At 50.8% G+C, this 19,680-nt stretch overlaps 1 protein-coding gene across 10 annotated transcripts in view; it reads right to left on the reverse strand.

Annotated features, from left to right (window-relative positions):
• Positions 1 to 1,311: 1,311 nt before the first annotated feature.
• The window catches only part of chd2 (chromodomain helicase DNA binding protein 2), a 29,689-nt gene continuing 11,320 nt past the window's right edge, over positions 1,312 to 19,680 (reverse strand). The window contains exons 4-39 of one of the 10 annotated variants that reach the window (XM_042343095.1): positions 19,021 to 19,107; positions 17,636 to 17,697; positions 16,937 to 17,047; positions 16,357 to 16,503; positions 15,704 to 15,837; positions 15,397 to 15,622; positions 14,992 to 15,092; positions 14,538 to 14,582; positions 14,173 to 14,354; positions 13,573 to 13,697; positions 12,949 to 13,165; positions 11,852 to 11,941; positions 11,274 to 11,464; positions 10,815 to 11,003; positions 10,479 to 10,641; positions 10,126 to 10,278; positions 9,881 to 9,952; positions 9,356 to 9,505; positions 9,097 to 9,245; positions 8,771 to 8,867; positions 8,483 to 8,575; positions 8,107 to 8,280; positions 7,722 to 7,900; positions 7,286 to 7,327; positions 6,969 to 7,111; positions 6,675 to 6,813; positions 6,059 to 6,209; positions 5,725 to 5,847; positions 5,207 to 5,335; positions 4,896 to 5,033; positions 4,352 to 4,483; positions 3,987 to 4,165; positions 3,728 to 3,824; positions 3,272 to 3,479; positions 2,710 to 2,959; positions 1,312 to 2,250 (exon numbers count right to left, since the gene is read on the reverse strand). In XM_042343095.1, coding sequence (XP_042199029.1) covers positions 1,965 to 2,250; positions 2,710 to 2,959; positions 3,272 to 3,479; positions 3,728 to 3,824; positions 3,987 to 4,165; positions 4,352 to 4,483; positions 4,896 to 5,033; positions 5,207 to 5,335; positions 5,725 to 5,847; positions 6,059 to 6,209; positions 6,675 to 6,813; positions 6,969 to 7,111; positions 7,286 to 7,327; positions 7,722 to 7,900; positions 8,107 to 8,280; positions 8,483 to 8,575; positions 8,771 to 8,867; positions 9,097 to 9,245; positions 9,356 to 9,505; positions 9,881 to 9,952; positions 10,126 to 10,278; positions 10,479 to 10,641; positions 10,815 to 11,003; positions 11,274 to 11,464; positions 11,852 to 11,941; positions 12,949 to 13,165; positions 13,573 to 13,697; positions 14,173 to 14,354; positions 14,538 to 14,582; positions 14,992 to 15,092; positions 15,397 to 15,622; positions 15,704 to 15,837; positions 16,357 to 16,503; positions 16,937 to 17,047; positions 17,636 to 17,697; positions 19,021 to 19,107 — 5,154 coding nt within the window. In that variant the 3' untranslated portion in view covers positions 1,312 to 1,964. Of the gene's footprint in view, positions 2,251 to 2,709; positions 2,960 to 3,271; positions 3,480 to 3,727; positions 3,825 to 3,986; positions 4,166 to 4,351; positions 4,484 to 4,895; positions 5,034 to 5,206; positions 5,339 to 5,724; positions 5,848 to 6,058; positions 6,210 to 6,674; positions 6,814 to 6,968; positions 7,112 to 7,285; positions 7,328 to 7,721; positions 7,901 to 8,106; positions 8,281 to 8,482; positions 8,576 to 8,770; positions 8,868 to 9,096; positions 9,246 to 9,355; positions 9,506 to 9,880; positions 9,953 to 10,125; positions 10,279 to 10,478; positions 10,642 to 10,814; positions 11,004 to 11,273; positions 11,465 to 11,851; positions 11,942 to 12,948; positions 13,166 to 13,572; positions 13,698 to 14,172; positions 14,355 to 14,537; positions 14,583 to 14,958; positions 15,093 to 15,396; positions 15,838 to 16,356; positions 16,504 to 16,936; positions 17,048 to 17,635; positions 17,701 to 19,020; positions 19,108 to 19,680 lie in introns of all 10 variants that reach the window. The other 9 variants (XM_042343094.1, XM_042343090.1, XM_042343093.1 and 6 more) reach the window with 9 other exon arrangements.

The following is a 19,680-nucleotide window of genomic DNA, read 5'->3' on the forward strand; positions in this document are numbered from 1 at the left end:
AGGGCAAAAACACTGTAAACACATCCCAGGGACCACTGTATGACAGGGCCAGGGAGGGGGGAGGCTGAGATGGGGTCAGGCCAATCCTGGCTAGCAGCAGTCTTCACACATAAAGAGCTTCCCTCGGACAGTAACCTTCGTATCTGGCTACCAACAACCTCCCTTTACACTTGCTCATTTTCACTTTAATTCACTCTATCCAGTGATTTGGGACTGTGTGTGTGTGGTGGCGGGTGGGCGCAGGAAGAGGGATACTGTACAAGATTTAAATTCATTTGAAAATGAAGTGTGTGTGAGGGGGGGGGGGTGGGAATAGAGAAAATAACCGTCTATTTTCTAGGTTAAAACGTTGCCCTATTAAAACCTACCGAAAAGTTGCACTAATCCTGTCTTGCAGTCTCTCATGGGTTGAATACTGTTCATTAGTTAGATACCACCCATTCCCCCGTGAATACCCACTGAGTTAATAATAATAATCCTTGCATTTGATATAGCGCCTTATCACACCTTCAAGATATCTCAAAGAGTTTCACAGGATATACTGCAAAGTGAATTCACTGCGTAGTTTGTGGGTGAAATAGTTATTGGGAGTCCTATATTGAGCTGCATTGTCGCAGTGCTCTCAAAGATTGTGTCGTGGGTGGGGTGCCCAAGAGGAGAAGTTGGACATTTCCGGGGGGGGGGGGGGGTGAGGTATAGGTGGGCATTTATCAAAATTTACCACACACTCAAGATTCCTCGCTCGGACACACCGTGTGACTGCCTTTGGCAAATGGCACAAATGACTAAGGACATGAAGGTTAACCTGCCCACAGCTCAGCCCCCCCCAGAATCTGACCATTATTCATTGCAAATCACTATAGTCTGCTCAGAGCAAAGCGGTGAAAACAGGATAGGTCTACTCCCATAGGATCATGAGTGGAGGAACTAAAGGGGGGTGAGAAGAGTGGGGGGGGGGGGGTCGGGGGAGAGGAAAGGTGGGGTGGGGGTGGGGGGAGAACAAAGTGCAGTTTATTTGGGATCAGATGCCGCAGTGTGTGAAGAATTGGGAGTGTTCTGTGCTGCTCTTGTCAAACCCTAATACGTAAATGACAGCTTAGAGACAAGACGTTACAGACAGAACACAGGGAGCTGTGCTGAGCAAATCAGTGCACATGAGCCTCGGTGACCAGTCAGTCCAGACTGGTCTCCCCCACCCCAACTTTTGGTATTGTGCAGGATCTCATTGTGGTAACTGTCACAGAGGAATTTGGGGGGGGGAGGGGGGGGGGGTGTGGAAGAAGAGACACTTTCCTCTGCTCTTCCCCCACACATGCACACCAGTATCACCTCTGTATAACCCAGAATAAAAGCGTGAGTTACACTGACCCCGGCCACCCCACCCTGCTGGGGAAAGACTGAAGCCAAGCCACTCACTCATCATAGACTGGAGCTTGGCTGAAGAAACACTTTTGGCAGAAACGGTGAATAGGGAAGAATTAAATTGCACTTTCTTCAAACGCCTCTCAGCAGAGTCCACAACACTCACCATCTCTTGGTCTGTTTTAAAAAAACACCCTTTACCTGTCCTCCCCTCCCTCGCCATAGCATCCTGACCCAGAGTGCATTCTCTGTGCATCTGTGCCCGTGTGTGCCTCTGCGTGCGCTCGCGTGAGTGCAGGTGCCTGTGGGTACGTGAGCATATGTGAGTACTGTGTGTGTGTGTGTGTGTATATGAGTGAGTGACTGTGTATGAGTGACTGTGTGTGTGCGCACCCGCGCACAGTGTCACATGTACATTCTAACTGTGCTGCGGGTGGTTCACATGATGATCAGGTGGGGTGTGTGGTCTCCCCTCGGCAGTGCCGGCTCTGGGCTCTCGGCGCTGGAGCAACCTGGGGGCCACTAGGCTGGCAGATCTGCTCGGCAGCACCTCCCTCTCACTCTCTTTTTCTCCCCCTCGTTTCCTCCCACACCCCGTGTCTCTATGTCTTGCGAGTGCTCCAGCTGTAGTCTGGGGTCCCCTTGTGTTCCAGCGAGTGCTCTAGGGGTGATTTTGAGTCGTGAGGGGATTTCTGAGCCAGAGGTGAGCGGTGCTCTGCTGGCCTGTCGGGGTGAAAGCTTCTGTAGTGTTCCGAGGGTCCCTGGCTGTGGTATGGCCCAGGGGGCCTGTGGTCCGGGGGTCTCCGGGGGTCTGTCTGATGGCAGGGGTTATGATGGTCCTGAGGTCGGAACTCGTCTGACCGCCGTCGCTTCCCATCCTGGTGCCGCCTGGAAGAGGAGCACAGACGGACTTTAGCGGCGTTCCGGCTAGAGCAATCCTGGACTCTGCACCCCCACCCACACCCTGCCGCCAGTGTGAGAGACCGAGATACACAGAGAGAGACCGAGGTACAGAGAGACAGACTGAGATACACAGAGGGAGAGAGACCGAGATACAGAGAGAGACTGACATATATTGTCATGAGAGGGAGCGCAAGGTATAGTCAGAGACCAAGAGCCTGAGATTTACAGTCAGAGAAAGAGAGAGACAGAGTCCATGATATACAGTGAGACAGAGACACACCCAGTCCATGCTATACTCTGAGAGAAACAGAGGCTTTGACAGTCACTCACACACACGCGCCATGATATAGAGTAAGAGAGAGAAAGAGAGATTGAGACAGAGACAGACAAACTGGGAGAGACAGAGACACAGAGAGAGTGTGGCACAGCCACAAAGTGCTTTACCTGTCATAATATTCCCGGTGTCCGCGGCGCTCGCGGTCGTTGCTGTAGGGGCTGTAGGGCCTCTTGCGGTGGATATTATTGAGTCTGTAATTGCCGGAGTTGCGGTGAGGGTCAGAGCGAGGCCTGCGGTCGCCGTAGTGATGCTCCTTGTAGCGGTGCTGCTCATACACATGGTGCCTGTCGGGACCCCAAGGACCCCCGCCCCCACCGCCGTAGTTGTACATTCGCTCTCTCGGCCGCTCTCCCCGATCTACATAAACAGTGAACACACAGCCTGAGCGCTGGGTGGGCAGCTCTAACACTGGGCTCTCATCAGAGCTGAGACAGGAAGGCCCAACCTGCCCTGCCTGAGGCTGCCAGGAGGATGAGGGGCAAATAGTTGCCATGAGACGGTGAGAAGAGACAGTGAATAGCCATCCACCATTCTATAACACACAGGCATGAACCAGAAAGAGATATGTATCGAGAGAGAGAGCAAGACAGACTCCCGAGAGAGTGACAGAGCGAACGACTCAGAAAGAGTGAGACAGATAGTCTCCCGTTGGGAGGGAGCAGCACTTACCTGTATTGTTGAACGGGCGATTGTGGAGCTGTGTGTATGAGCCACGGTGGTGCCCGGGCGGTAGCTGGGGCAGGTGGTGGGGGAGGGGTGGATACAGAGATGGGGGGCCGTGGGGCTGAGAGTTGATAGAATCGTGACTGGAGCCTGAGGTCTCGGGCCGGAACAGCTTCCGGCTCCCGGCACTGCTCTCCTTCTTCCTCTGCTCCTCCTGAGGTCAGAATTACACACAATCCTTCACTCCACAGGAAATCACACCAGAGAGAGTGCGTGGGAAAAACGCACTAACAGGAGCGCAAGCAAGGGAAGGACACAGTAACGTGGGATTGAGAGCACACAAGATGGGACACACTAACAGGAAAACACAGCAAGGACATGCTACCGGGAAAAGACAGTGAAGAGCATGCTAACAGGAAAACACGTGAAGGACAGGTGGTTGAGACACAGACCCCTCCTCACCTCCTCCTGGGATCGCCTCTTCTGAGCGAGTTTATACAGCTTGTGCAACTTTCTGGCATCAAATTCCGTGAACTTCGAGACAAAGATCCAGAGGTTCCTAAGACGAGGAGGAGGAGGGGAGAGAGAGTCAGCTGCTGAACGAGCAGTGACGGGAGCTGTCCCGCAGACGAGAATCAGAGTAAAAACCCTCAGATGTAATTGCTGTGAGGTGTACTGAGTGTGTGTAGTTGCCCACCTGCCCACCCCTGGCCACTCCTACCTGCGCCAGTGCTTGGTTTCCTCAGAGTCGGTGTAGGCCAACAGGCACTCGGTGATGCGGTCACCGATCTTCAGCAGGCAGCTGCGCGTGTGCTGGAGCTGCTCCTTCTCAGACAGGCCCTCCTCAGGCTTGTCCAGCTGCTTCAGGGCCTTTTTCACAGGCCTCATCCGCTCCTTACACTGAGCCAAACACAGGCCTTTACTAGCACACCGACACTGAGCCACACAGTCCCCCACAGACACACACTGGATCATACAGACTGTTACAGACACACACCGAGCCACATACAGCCCCTTCTTCACACTGACAGCTGCTAATGGTATTACAATGTAGATGGCCTGTGCCTGTCCCACGGTAACACTTACAATGCCGAAGGTTTCCTGGTCGAGCTCATCCTCCCCCTCCTCCCCGATAGGTACGGGGTCGCTGCCCGCCGTGATGTGCACCGGACCCTTGGTCACAGATTTGCAACTCTTGTCCTTCCCTTCGGACCGTGCCTGTGAGAACACACAGAAGGTTAAATGGCAGAGCCCTCACACAAAGGGTAAGCTGAAGGCCAATCATTCTTCCATCCACTGAGTGACCACAGGCTCCCAACAAATTTCCAGACCAGATTCCCAAGATTGCTGCAGCAGTGAAACCATCTTAGCTTTAAGATAGGGTGGAATTGGAAACGCGCTGTGAGTTGGATGTGGGTTTTCCCACAGGCCCTGAAAGAGGAAATTGGATTCCAAACAAGGAGTGAAATTAAGCTTTTCCATAAGCTAACCTATCAGACCAAACTATCGTCCCAAATTGCCAGGGCTCAATGTCTATCACATGCCATGTGAGTCGGCATTCAGTGAGCTCAGCTGTGTACTCTCCCCCATCCCCAGAGTCAACACTGCACGTTTTGTTCCCAGGCGATACCTTGGCTCTCTTCTCTCTGCTCTTCTTTTTCTCTTTCTGTCTATCCTTCTCTTTCTTCAGCTGGCTCTTGTCCTTGTTCTCTTTGTTGTCTTTCGTTTTGAGTTTCTTTTTCACAGGGGTCCTGTCCAGCGCTCCGTCCTGCGTGAGAAACAAGACACAATACTCAGTTAGGACACCAGTCTCCCTACTGCAGCAGGTGTCCCACTATCTGACCGCTCAACACCTCGAAACCCAGAGCCCTGACTGAGGGCGATGTTGGAACGAGCGAGAGGATCAATATGTGTGAGCGAGTGTTCGGGGCGATGGCTGACCTTCAGCTCTCCCTCCTCGGATGGGTTGTCTGAAAGGCGGGGAGAGGCCATGTCCGTGCCACCTTCATCCCTCAGTCTGGGTGCCTTGTTCTCCTTCTTCACTCTCTGCTTCCTCTTCCTCGGCTTAGGCTGCTGAATGAAGGAGCAGCTGGTTACAATCACAGTCCCCGTCACACTGCCAGCCATTAAACACCAAGAGCTCATACCAGCCTCCTCCCCCCACATCTTGCCAACCCACGTGTATATGTGATGGAAGCCCTCTAACCAGATGCACCGAGGGGATTGATGAAGCTCACTGGCAACATGTAGTGGCTGAGAGAACCTGGCACTAAATTGGGGCTGGCCTCACCAGATTAGCATTGAGTAAACGTTTGGCTGTTTATTGGGGCGAGGAATAGAATAACCGTAGGAACAGGCACTGCCTGTTTATTAAATCACAGCAGATCTCCTGAACGAGGGGTCAGGCAGGCGCTCACACAGCCCCGTTTCCCAGTGCCGCAGAACGCAGCTTTACTAACCTCTGCCTCGTGGTTCAAAGCTTCCTTCTTGACCATGTCTTTCTTCAGCAGTTTGATGAGGTAGTCGGCCCTGGACTGCAGCTGCTTGCCTTGGGGCTTCAGATCAGGGTCACTGGGGAGGATCTGCAGTGAGCACCAGACGGTCACAATAACAATCCTCGCATTTGATACAGCGCCCGACCACACACAGCTCTCTCCCAATTTTGTCCTTTAGTTCAAACACACACTATTTTGTTAAACACAATTTAAAACATGAAACTACTGACAAGCCCGAATTGGGTAAAAGTCGTTTTGAGTTGCCTCTCGATGCCCAGCGCTGATTTGCCGTGTGTACCTTGCCTGTCAGCTGCAGTGCCGGGTCCATCTTTATCTGCTCCCAGTTGCCGTAGCCACAGTCATAGATGCCCAGCAGCAGGCTGGAGTCCTCCTCCACTCCCCAGTCTGTGTCGAAGTGGGCAGCCTTGGTGTGGCAGGGGAAGCGGTACCTAACAGCAAAGAGCATGTGAGTAGTGAAGCCAATGGGGGGCAGGGTGAGTAACCAGACACCTATCAGTACTTTCAAACGCACACCGGCCAGTCACTGATCTACTCCTCTCCCCTTCCAGACATATTCAGACAGTCGAGTCATACCATTGTTTTAAATTATGGCAGATCCTTTAATGCCATTTCCTTGCCTTTTCTCCACATTGCTTACCCTCCCTTACTCTTCCCGACCATCAATGCATCTCTCTTTTTAGACAGCTCGATGGACTGTGCACCTCCAGGAGTCTGGCCAGAGCACTCCACAGGACAACAAATATCCCCCGAATGCCCTTCAGTGAGCTACATTTGATGGAGCCCCATACTACAAGGTTATTTTATTCCTCTCTGCATGCCCCTGCTCTTTAACAGGCAGGCGATGTTGGAGGAATAGTCAGCCCCACCCACCCCACTGAGGACTACACACTCACTTCTTCCTGTCCTCGGGCTCGCTGGGGAGGGCCTTGTGCAGCACCTCAAACTCCTCCTCATGTATCAGGATGGACTTGACATTCACCTGCACACCGGACACTTTGATGGTCGGCCCACGCTTCTTCCCCGGACCTTTCCCTGCGGGTCATGGAGTTCACAGATAAAAGGGTTAAATCTGATATCAGTCACTCTGTCTTGACAAAAAGAACAAAACAGTGTGGGGAACGGGGGAAATGCAGAGCGTAACAGCCGTCAACTAAAGGAGTGAGTATGCAGCCCAGCCTGATACCTACCCTCCATGCCTGGGGTTTCTTTAAGCTGCTCCTCGTACTCTTTGAGCGCCAGCACACAGCCATTGTGGATAAGCTCCCCCAGGCGCTTGAGGTCAGCGATGGACTTCTCCACCAGCTCTGCGTCCCGAGCAATGGCCTCCAGCCTGAAAGAGAGTAAGAAAAAGAGTGTCAGCCATTGCTCACCCAACCTCCACACAGCAAACTGCAACACCGAATAAGCCACAAGCTGTCAGAGGGAGAGCCCCGTCCCAGCTGGACTGAAGAACACGAAAGAGAAGCAAATGGAAAGTCTGACACTGATCGCAATGCAGTCTTACCGTTCAAGCGGGGTCCCAAACTTCTTGTAGCTCTTGATAAACCTGAGACACAGAGTGTGAAATGGTTTTAATGACATGACTCGTTTCCCTATGGGAGGAAACAACTTGCAATTCTACAATGCCTTTCATGTGGGTGAAATGTCCATCACGTGATGGAAGCAGGGAGCGGTAGGGGATGTGGCCCAAAAACACGGTCTACAAGGTCCGTATAAAGAGAGCTATAAAAGCAGAGAGAGGACGTGAAACGCGGAGGGTTTGGAGGAGTTGCAGAGAGCTGGGCCGTCAGCCACCAATAGGGGGGTGCTGGAGGGAGTGAGGAGCAAGCATTGCCATAGAAGGGGAGGAATTCATTGTGTAGACATTGCAGCGCTGGGGAGAGGGCGAGGAGACGAATGACTGAGGTTCTGCAGTATGCAATGGGATGGAGAAGACTGACCGTCTGATCTCAGAGTCTGTGAAACCGTCCACCATGTCCCTACGGACAGTCCGGGGTCTCCCCCGGCGCTTGGGCCGCTTATCTTCATCATCGCTCTCGTCAGTCTCACTATCAGAGCCAGAGGATTGCTGTCGCCGCCGCCGCGAGCCCACGTCTGAATCACTGCCATTCACCCGAGCCTGAAACAGCAAGAGCAGCTCTCAACATGCCACATTCCCTGCCAGGTCTCCTGATATTCAACTATCAAATCTCTGGAACATCAATTAGTTCAGACAGATGGGATAGGAAGAGCAGGGGATGTGATTAGGGTAGAGAGCTTCAGTGGGGGAGCGAGCAGGGAATGGGGGAGCGAGCAGGGAACGGGGGGAGAAGAGGGAAGCCTTACCTTTTTAGTAGAGCTCCTGCTTCTAGGCAGCATATAGATCTCCTCGAGTTCCTTTTGCCGCTCGGCTTCTTCGATCTTCCTGCGCTGCTCCTCCGGGATAATGTCATCCCACTCTTTCTGGTTCCCGACCTCAGTCTCAGGCTCAGCCTCCTCCATGGTGGAGAAGTTGGCCACCTGGAAACAGATGCTGGCATTTAACCTGAGTACAATCTCTCCTGGCTCCCTTAACACCCCACACTCTCTCCACCTGCCTTCCCACCCCCAGCGCGCGCACGCGCTCGCTCTCCCCCTGCCCCCCCCCAGCACGCGCGCACCCTCCCCCCACCCGCCAGCGCGCGCGCTCTCCCCCCACCTGCAGACCAGTGCCATGCCTTACCTTGAACTGTGACAGCAGTTCGTCAGTGGGGCTGACAGACCCCTCGTTCTCTCGGGTCTCTGCCAGCCGCAGAATCTCTTCGATGTCCATTTCCTGAAAGGAAACATCTGCGTTAACATCGGCAGCTGCCTTGGCTTACCCTTCAGAGAGAAAGAACTTGGATCGTTATAAAACCATACTGCAGAACTATCACAACCCCACCCCCTCAATATTGATCAGTACAAAGGAGACCAGTCAGAGAAATTACGTTCTTCAGTAAAACGTCTCACTTCATCCGGAACTTGCTACCTGCGGCTCCGATTCCTCCCCTTCCGGCTCTTTGAATAGCTCTTCCGCCCCGAACTTCAGGATTGCACTCAGTTCCTCTCTGTTGAACGGCGTTGAACTGGAAAAGATGAGAAAAGAATTGGGAGGCTGGCTTTGAGTCACCCCCTGCCAGGGTCACGTCTCCCCACCGCAGCAACCGCTGGCTCAGCAGCTTCCACAGTCTCATCACCAACCCACGTCAGAGGTTAATTCACCAATATAAAGAAACCAGCAGCCAGTGTGACGAGACATTCCCCCCGCCACCTCCACACACACGCGCGCGGAGACAAGAATGAACCGCTGCTTACTGGGAAGGCCGAGCCGAGCTGTCCAACACTGTGCGCCCCGTGGTGTCCATTCTCTGGATGACCAGGTGATCCAGCACCATTTTCTTCTTGGCTCTCTCGATGATGTCCTCCTCCACCGTACCTTTGGTCACCAGCCGGTAGATGTTCACCTGTGTGAACATAAAGACCAGCATCATTCTGCGCTCATTCCCCCATCCCCAGGCACCCCACCCCACCTCAGTGCCCGTGCCCCTCACTCGGACCCCGTACCACTGCTGACCTGCTTCCTCTGGCCAATCCTGTGAGCTCTGGCCTGAGCCTGCAGGTCATTCTGGGGGTTCCAGTCCGAGTCGAAGATGATGACAGTGTCCGCCGAGGCTAGGTTGATGCCCAGCCCGCCTGCCCGGGTCGAGAGCAAGAAACAGAAATCCTGGAGGGTGAGAGAAAATTAATGTAAAACTCAGTTGGTATCACTCTCCCCACAGGATGTTTAACATCCATCTCGCTTTAACATCTCCTCCAAAGGAAGACACCTCAACAATGCAGCATCCGCTGCCCTCCCCAGCACAACATTAGACTCAAACTGATTTCCAACATGGGGCTTGAACCCACAAACTCTCTAAGTGAACCAACCTCTGGTTAAGATAACCTGGCTGCTCTCTAATCTGTGACAGAAAGAACACTATTCCCAGGAGGTGCGAAGCGACTGCTCTCAGACACTTTCCTGGTCACACGCACTGTACAGGGTCACAGATATTCACTACACAGCAGTAGACATGGTTAGAGGCGAGCGGCATTTTCCTACCTCCGAGCCTTCGGCATTGAAGTGATCCAAGGCTTGTTTTCTCAACTCCCCTTTTATAGACCCGTCCAAACGCTGCAAACGCAGAACATAGAAAGGTCCTCAGTGCAGCTCAGGAACAGTGCGGAATCTCTAGGAATGTTTATTCTGAACCACAAAGAGTAAATGCTGTGCTTCCTCCCAGAGGGAGCATCTGCAACCAGAGACAGACAATTAGCCCAAGTGGCAGCCCAGCCAGAGGCACATACCTGGAAGGGATAGTGTTTGATGCTCAGGTACTCGGCCAGAATATCCAGCATCCGCACCATCTGGGAGAAGATCAGCACACGGTTCCCCCTCTCCCTCAGCCTCGTCATCAGCTTGTCCAGGAGGATCAGCTTGCCGCTACTCTTGATCAGGTTCTGGATGAAGACAGACGGCAATCAGAGCAAAACACGGACTTCAATCCCTCGACATTTACATAAGTCACCGGGTCTGACCTCTTGGTTCTCTGCCGCTACTGGCACACTGACCTCCTTTGGTCACAATCTGGCTTCACTGTCCAGACGGGGTCTGCGCTGAGCGAGTCCCAGGAATTGTGCTGCACAGAGCAGATACCCACCTGGAGCTCCTCCTGCCAGCTGTGGTGCTCGCTGTCCTCCGGTGGCTTCACCAGGTAACAGTGGTTACAGCATTTCTTCAACTCCATCATGATGTTGAGGAAGCTCGAGGAGGTGCCTCGCACACCCCTAGACAGCGCCTTGTAATTTCTGGTCAATATCCACCTGGGTGGGTGGGAAAGAGAGAGAAACGAGAGGGGGTGAGAGAAAGGCAAAGTTTAGTTTGTCTATTAGTCAATGCCAGGCTGGGCAGGTAAAATAACTAGTTGTTCAGTATTGGCTTGCTGTTCCCATATAACATTTCAGGCCAGTGTTACGCAGACGGATTGTTCTCTTACTTGTAATACTGTTTCTGCGACGCAGACATTTCCACCCTCAGGATCTGCTCCACCTTTGCAGGCAGCGACTTCTCCACGTCTTTCTTGACCCTGCGCAGCAGGAAGGGCTCCAGCACCCTGTGAAGGCTCTGGTATCCGTTCTCACGCCCCTTCCCGTGCTCCTCTTCAAAATCCTCCCAGGAGTCAAACCTGGGGAGCAAGCCCCAAACCAGGGGGTCAGCTGAGCTGTGAGCACGCACTCACCTCCCTACCCTCTCCCACCGCACAATGCCCCCACCCACCCAAGAACTGACTGCTGACGAGGCTGTGCCTCACAGTGCCTGTTACTCCTTCAAACCTCCCCACCACAAGCTTCTCGTGCCAAACCCTCAGAGCAGAACCTGAATTTCTCAGTGTATACGGCTGTCATCACACCCACTTGTTCTGCCCCCCCATCCATATATCTATGTAATGACCCACCTTTCGGGCATGATAAAGTGCAGCAGAGACCAGAGTTCCTTCAGCGAATTCTGCAGGGGGGTGCCAGTGATCAGCAGCCGGTTGTTGGATCGGAAATCTATCAGGGTCCGGTATAAGAGCGAGTCATCGTTCTTCAGCCGATGAGCCTCATCCACTCCCAGGAAAGCCCAGTTTATACTTCCCAAAACCGTCTGATAGAGAAATAATCAGTGTCAACCAAGAGGCTAGAGCACATGTTGTGGTTCAGCCAAAGTGTGTTTGTGTGTGTGCGTGTGGGTGGGTGGTGGGGGGGGGGGGGGGGGGGGGGAGGAAAGTGGGACCCCAAGTCAGTGTTGGGAGAGCCAGATAGAGAGGATGCCACCTCCTCCCGCCCCACCCATGGCTTGTTCCTCAAACAGCACTGGTGTGAAACCACTCCTGTGATTATTTCTCAGCTTTGGGTTCAGTCGCAGTCCAGAACAGACTCATACTGAACATTTGAGGCTCAGGATGGTGAATGGAATAGAGAAAGACAGTGTAACAAGTATCGCCATCATCAATGTACTTCACTGTTGGCTCGGCTGGGAGTCGTCACACACCTTATCTTTCAGCAGGATTTCATAGGTAGTTATTAACACGTTAAACTTCAGCCTCTTTGTCTGAGGGTGGGTCCAGTCGTACTCCCGAATCTGTAAGTGACCAGCACGGTGTTATAATAACATATGATAACTGTGTGAGCAGCATCCCGCTGCTCACAAGATGCCCCACACCAGAGGCAGGCAGCACATGCTAGGAACGGCCTGGAGCTGTCCAGTCATTACTGCAAATGGGATCTCGCTTTAAGGTCTCATCTGAACGACAGGGACTCTGACAATGCAGCGCTGTTAGCCTGGACTGCGAGGTGAAACCCTGGCTGAGTGACGCATCAACCGCAATCTTGCCATGACCCACCCTGCCTTCCCTCACCTCTGCAATATTGCCTGGTTCTGTCACTGTCTCACACCACAGGCCGCTGAAACCCTCATACACGCATTGAATATGAATATGCAAACTCCCTGCTTGTCGGCCTCCCCAACATCTCCCTCCATAAGCTGCAGATCATCCAGAACTCTGCAGCCCACGTCCTGTCCTACACCAGGCTCCCGTCCTCGCCTGACTCCACTAGCTTCCCCTCATACAGAGGATACAGTTCAAGATCAAGATCCTCACCTTCAAGGCCCTCCATGGCCTTGCTCCCCGCTACCTCTGCGACCTCTTAACCCCCTACCATCCTGCTTGCTCCCTCCACTAAGCGGGCTACGGCCTGCTTCACATCCCCCGTCTCGCCTGCTCCATCTCGCCCCCTCCCTTGCCTCCTTCAAGACCCATCTTCAAACGTGCTTTTGATCACCCTGCTTTCTCCCCTGACCTCCACCCTCCCCAGTCCCAACCCTCAGGTCGGGTCTGAAACACTTGACTGTCCAGCGCCTTGGGACGTCCTCCTGATGTGATTCAAATGTAATTTTGTTGTTATGACCCAGGAGTGTGCTTGAGCATTTGGGGCAGGTGGAAGCGTGCCTCTAGCGTGGGAAGGAGGGGAGAGGAACGTGGTGTGTGAGCGCACCCTGAGCGTGGAGGGGTGTGGGGAAAGCGAGCTTGGTGTGGGAGTGTGCCCCTAATGTGGGGCAAGAGAGGAGTGTGGTATGGCTTCACTGACCGTGTTGCGGCTCATGACATCGCCGATGTACACCACCACATTCATGTTGGGTTCCCAGATGTCAAACTCGCGTTGCCAGGAGGTGAGGGTGGAGAGAGGCACCACCACTAGGAAGGGGCCGTACAGCTGATGCTGGTGGAACAGGTACGATAGGAAGGAGATGGTCTGGATGGTCTTCCCCAAACCCATCTCATCGGCCAGGATCACGCTGTTATTCCTGGGGAGAGAATAAGAACTCTGAAACCAATGAGCTAGCCTGCAGTGCAACCCACCTTCCTGCCACCCACTGAGCAACTCCGACCCTGCCCAACACCTTAAACAAGCTGTGATTACAAACAAAGGGTCACTCCTCACCCGCTCAATCCCATCTGCTCACCTGATCTTGCCAACAACTGATTGATTCGTATTAATGAGCACATAACCAAGCATTCTGTATAGATTCTGTATTGTATAGCTATAGTAAGAAAGGGGTTCAGGGCTCAGTTGTCCCAATGTGGTGCCCTCTCACTTATTGAAATAGTTTGTTTATAGGAATCCTTTCCAGTTCAGCTCCATTAAAGAGCCTTAAAGGGACAGACAGCGCATCACTGAGCAGATCCTGTTCTCCAAAGCTTCAACACGTACTTGCACCAGGAGTGAGCGAGCCAGTTCAGCCCCTCGAGCTGGTAATCTCGCAGCTCCAACCCTTCGCTGCCAATGTATGTTGGCTGCTTCTTCATCGCTACAAACCGAGGCCTTTGCTTCAGCACCTGGGAGCCCGACGCAGAGAGAGAGGAAAGAAAGAGTTGCCGGTTACTCTCTGGAGTTTCAGTGCCTCGATTAGTATCACACAGGCACACCAAGGCAGAGGCATGCTTCAACTCCCAGACACCCCTCTCCAGACCCACCCACACACAAGGCACCATTGTCAGTAATTACAGTAAGAGAGTGTCCTGGTATTTTTCTCCACTGGAAAATTAATCTAACCTTCAAGCAGCTATCATCCGATTCCCTTTTAAAGCAACCCAGAGTCTCCCTCAACAACGCGTGGCAAAGAATTTCACATTCCCAACTATTCCTCGTCACGTGAAACCAGCTCCAGCTTTTCAAGTCTCTCTTCAGGATTACTGTGAGATCTGAGTGCTGCCCCTCTTGGCAGTCTCACTGAGGAATGAGTATGAACATACTGTGCAGGGAATGCTTCCCGTCAGTCAGCTGTTCAGGAGTGAGCCTGTAGTCCGTTACCTTGCAGTCTCTGGTGGGAATGCTCTTGGAGCTGTGCCGGCTGTGGAAGGCATCAATGCACATCTGGAACTTCCTGGAAATAAGGGCCCCATCCTCCCAGCTGCAGTCCACGTAGGGGAGTCCCATCCATTTACACAGGTAGTCAGGTTGGCCAGAGGCTGGGGGTTTGTGGCTGGAATGTGCTGTGGTATAGAAGAGCCAAAGCCTCAGTTAGTTGCACTGCATTGAAATCACTCCAATTAAAGTGAATGAATTTATCATTTAATCAGCATTCTGTCAATGCCACCTTTAGCGATAGAACCATCAAGTGCGAGTAGAGGCATGAAAATAATAATAATCCTTGTATTTTATACATATATACTTACAGGGGAAGTCTGAGTGACTGGAAGCTGATTTGCTGGTTTTCATTGCTGGAGTGAAAGAAGACTATGTTCATTCTTGTTACTCAACACATCATACTCCTCCACCCAACCCAGCCCACTGCCCTCCTCATCCCTCAGGCACCCCCTCCATTCAGCACATTTGCTTTAACAATGTCAGTGTGCACTCTATATTGTCTATACACTAACCAGGGTTATACTGAATCATGTTATACCAGTATTATCATGCTATCTTGGGTTTTGCACTATAATGGACACACAAACCGTCTGAGGAAACATTTATGTCTGAACCACAGAGTTTAAGAATTTTTCAGAATTGGGGAATGTTTTAAAGTTTAAGACCAGGCAGTTCAGTCTGTGGCCCTGAGAGACATCAGCGCTTTCGGCTTCTTAAACCCAACCTCACATGTAATGTTTAATTGCCAGTCAGGTGTCTCACCGATGACTCTCTCCACAATCTGGTATTGTTTGTTCAGGTCCAGAGACAATTCCTGCTGACAGTTATAATACTCGCGGTCCTCTGGGGATGCATTGGCCACCCTGAAATCAGAAACAATTCAATTCAGTTTAGGTTTATATAGCGTCAGGAGGATTTCTCAAAGTACTGACCAGAGCAACTTCCAGTAAAACACAAGTGAAGCTGTTAAATTCAAGTACACATTTCCAAAACAACATTTCAAACAATACTGCCCAGATTCCACCCCACCCCCAGTAGTAATTTGCAGCTCAGATCCACCCCCAGTATTAAATTATTCCCCAGATTTAGCCCCGCAGTATTAAATCACTCCGCAGATGATGAAATGACTGCCCAGATCCCATCCATCTCAAGAGAGCAGGAAATTACCATTGTTTTATATCATCCTCTTTTTTGATGAAATTCTCCAGTTTTTTCAGTCCTTTGACTTTTTGCTGCCTGAGGGACTCCTCGCTCTCCCAGGTGTTGTGGATGTATGACCAGCCTTTCCACTTGATCAGATACTGGATCTCCTGCTCGTCCTTCTGGGGATCGAATACAGGCTCCGGGTTCTCATGCGCCTCCATCGCATACACTGTGGTGGGTGCCCCAATGGCTGCGAATAAACAAATCGCCAATAAGACCAAACCCTTCAGCCTTAAACCTGTGCACAACCACCAGCACACAACAAGATTACCTCCTTTTTTCCCAGTCCGGGACTCTATCACCTTCTCGATGGTCTCACTGTCGTCGTTCTCTTCCAGGGACGGCTCTCCTGTAACTTCGATTAGATCATCTGAGTCAGTCTCAAAATCATCATCTTCTTTGTAACTGCAAACGCAAAGAAACTCCCAGATTACCTGCTAATGTGAGACCAATTGTTATTCCCAGCTCCCCACCACTGCCCAAGACCAAGCCCTCACTTTCAAACTCCACCATGATTCTCTAAGCCCTTTTAAAAACTGCATTCAGTTCCAGGGAACTTTCTTTCAGCGCCTTGGGACGTCCTCCTGACGTGAAAGGCGCTCTATAAATGGAATCTTGTTGTTGTTGTAAATCATAGTTCTTCTCCTTCCCTCAAATAGTCTCCCCTTGCCCAGAGGCAGAGTACCATCCAACAGTAGTGTCCAATCCACTCATCTTAGAAACAACCAAGAATGCTCACCCACCCTAGCAACCTTAGGTATTGTTGACATAAGTGAATCCAAGATGCGTTTGAGCCAGTTCGTTACTTGCCCTCAGTACAAATACACAGATAGCAATGAGCAACAGAGACAGTACAGATTGGTGGGTGGGGGGTTGGGTGGAGAAAGAGAATTGGCTAGGGCGAGCTACCAAGGCCCTGCTTACCTCACGTTTTTGGTCACGCATTGGCGGGTTTGGCGTTTGGGGGTGTCGTCATCTTCATCCTCATCCTCGTCATCCTCCTCGGAAGAATGGTGCCTCCTCTTTCCTCTTGGAGGTTTCTGCCTTTTGCCTTTGCTTTTGACTTGCCATCTGAAACAGCAAAGCAACGCAAGGCAGTGGGTGAATTTCATTACAACACAAAGAAGACTTGCAACCTACAAAAGGATTCGTGTGTGTTTGTTAGGGGCAGCGGAGTTTACCACAGTGCAATACCCTCTGGAATTAGGTAAGCAGGGCGCAAACATCCAGGGAGACTATGTGCATTCCGTTCACAGGAAAATTTCCATGTGTGGGTGGAGTGCATATGCAGAGCTTTCAGCCTGGTAATGGCTATGCTTAAGCATGATGATGGTTTCCAAATATGTCAGACACATGGCTGACCAAAAACAATTCTTCCACAAAATGTAAGGTATTCTGAGACATTCTGATGTAATAAAAGTACTATAAAAACAACAATGCTCTGGTATTGACTCATTAAACAATGCTGAGCCAATGACTTTACAATAAGTGACATCAATCTAACCTTCTGGTGGCAGGTCGTCGGGCTCGAACACTCTTGGTTGCAGGGCTGCTCGTTTCCTCCTCATCTTCGTCCTCCTCTTCATCATAATCTTCAAAGACGGTTTGTTTCCAGCTACGACACAAAGGGCATCAAATGTAAGCTCTGTGCTAGATTGGTCAGAAATGAACTCTACCAAGATGATAGCAGTTGGACAGTAACAACAACAAGATTCCATTTATAGAGCGCCTTTCACGTCGGGAGCATCTGTCCGTCACTCACTCACTATCTCAGCTATTCAAGTACTTTGGAGATACTGTGCTTTGAACAGCTGGTCAACTCTGATCAGTAGTCATTTGAGCTATTTCCCTTAAAGTGAAACTCTTAACTCATCACCCTATTTCTTCACACAAAGGTTTGACTCGCGTGTAGTAGGAATATCAGCATAGACTAGCTGGCCTGAGTGGCCTTTTTTCCGTGCTGTATAATCTATGTAAATGTAGAATGTACTGCCTCAAAGGCACATGGGATATTTCAAGGGTAGACAGACAAGTAATGTTGTTAAGAGATATGGAGAAAAGGTAGGGAAATGAGATTAAAAGATCTGCTCTGATGTAACTGAATAGTGGACCACACTGGACGGGCTGAACGGCTTCCCCCTATTGCTGTGTTACCCAATGAAAAGGGTTACGCGGGGCTGTGGATACTTTTGAGCAGACTCACTTTTTAGCTCTCCTCCTCCCTCTTTGCTTCAGGCCTTCACCCTCGGATATCTCGCTGTTGCCCTGCTTGAGAAAGAAGTGCCTCAGGTGAGTGCTAGGGTGCAACCCCTCAAGTAAAGCCCCCCCACCCCCATTTTAGATCTAAACTACTGAAAAGCAACCACCCAGCACTCTATACGCTCTGATGTAGCCAATCAATCCTGCACTGGACCTGAATACTGGCTGGATGCGAGTTCCAGGCATGGCTGTGAGATCTAATTAAGCAGACATAACCCACAGCGGAGAGGAGGGAGACAGAGAGTACAGCAAGGTTAATCGCCAGTATTACTGAGCGGGCGGGTGAAGTAAATGAATATTTCAGCACGCCCAGCTTCTAGAGGGGCAACTAACACAAGATAATATTCCCTTGAACTGTGCACATGTCATACAAGTTAATGTGCCAACCCTTACTTACCACTGGAGCTTGAACACCTTGTTAAAAGAACTGGTATATTCAGATCTGAAACTTACCATTACTGCTCTTGTAGCCTGTTCAGCTTGTGAGGATTTCTGGGTTCCACTGATCTCAACCTCAGGCAGTGCCTTCTCTCCCCTCCTCACACCAACTTCTCTCCCCTCCTTCATCTCTCATCTACCCTCCTTACACCCCTTTCTCTCCCCCCTTAACCTCTCATCTCCGCTCCTCACACCCTCTCCTCACAATGTGCAGCACTGAATGATTGGGGTTGCACTGATCTACAAAGCTTGGGGAAGATTTACTTGGATAAAAAAAAGTTGATTGATTTTCTCTCAAGGAAACATCTGTGCAGGTTCCAGACACCCACCTGTCGTGGGGACCTCGGTGGTGGATATTCACATATTAAAGTTATTGGTGTCCCTCACATCTCAAAGCATAAAAAGTACTTCAGAGTAGAACTGTATTATTACTAACAATGCCTCCTCACCTCCAATCAATCCCTTGATGTGCTAGTTTCCTTTCCTTAAAGACATATTCAAACTGCTAATGAGCCACCTCCGCGCTTTACACCTACCAACTTTAATTATTGGGTGAGGAAATGGGGAGACAAGGGGTTTGGGTTGAGGGGGAAGTGAAGAAAATTGTAAACCGGTGTCCTGGCCAACAATCCTCCAAATAAATTGTTCATTCACTTCCTGCCTATGTGTGGGATATTGCTGTGTATAAACGGACTGCAATGTTTTGCACAAATGCAGTCACTACACTTGCCAGAGTGAGGTGCATTAGCCGTTTTGATGTTACCACCAGTGGAATGTGTCAGATGGAATTATGATTAATTTACATTCTACACAAAGCGTTTTTCAAAGGCCTGACTACATCTTTAGTCCTTCAAGGGCTTGTTTTTAATATTTATTTTCTCAACTACTCACCTCAGCTGTGGCACTGGAGCTGGTGGGGGCAGTTCTGCTGCGGTGTGATCTCCTAACCCCATAAACATCAGGATATTCTTCCCACATCTGCAATATAAACAGACCACTGTAAGGCCTGCACCCTCCCGCCACTTAAACTATACTACCAGTAGACACAGCCAACCCACACGAGGCTTTGATGCACGCCTATGGAAGTTTAAAACTATTTAGAATAAATAATCTTAAAGGTAAAGCAGTTCTACTATGAACACAAAGGATTCTGGAAAACTCCTGAAGGTCTGGATATGTTTCAGGGATGCGAATAACTTTAACAATACCTACAGCAAGGCAGTGACTGGAGGAGAGGGAGAAATCACAGGTAAAGCTTGCTCAAGTCCTGTTCCTTAAAAAAAGGTTTGATACAAAATAAAAACAACGAAAAAAGATTTGATACAAAATAAAGACTGTGCTTGTGGACCCCGTCATTCATAGCCTGCCTGTCTGTTTTCAATACCTCAATACAAGCTCGATTACCCTCCTGCAATCACGAGAGGTTTGTGCTCTCTGGTTCATTTTGCGAAGTAATGTGCAACCCACTCCGGCTCAGTGCGCATCTCCACCCATTCACATACAAAACCAACCTCAACCTCCAGCCAAGGAGCCACAACCATACAGCCATCC

This window comes from Callorhinchus milii, unplaced genomic scaffold, assembly GCF_018977255.1.
Source record: "Callorhinchus milii isolate IMCB2004 unplaced genomic scaffold, IMCB_Cmil_1.0 Scaffold22, whole genome shotgun sequence".
Classification (NCBI taxonomy): Eukaryota; Metazoa; Chordata; class Chondrichthyes; order Chimaeriformes; family Callorhinchidae; genus Callorhinchus; species Callorhinchus milii.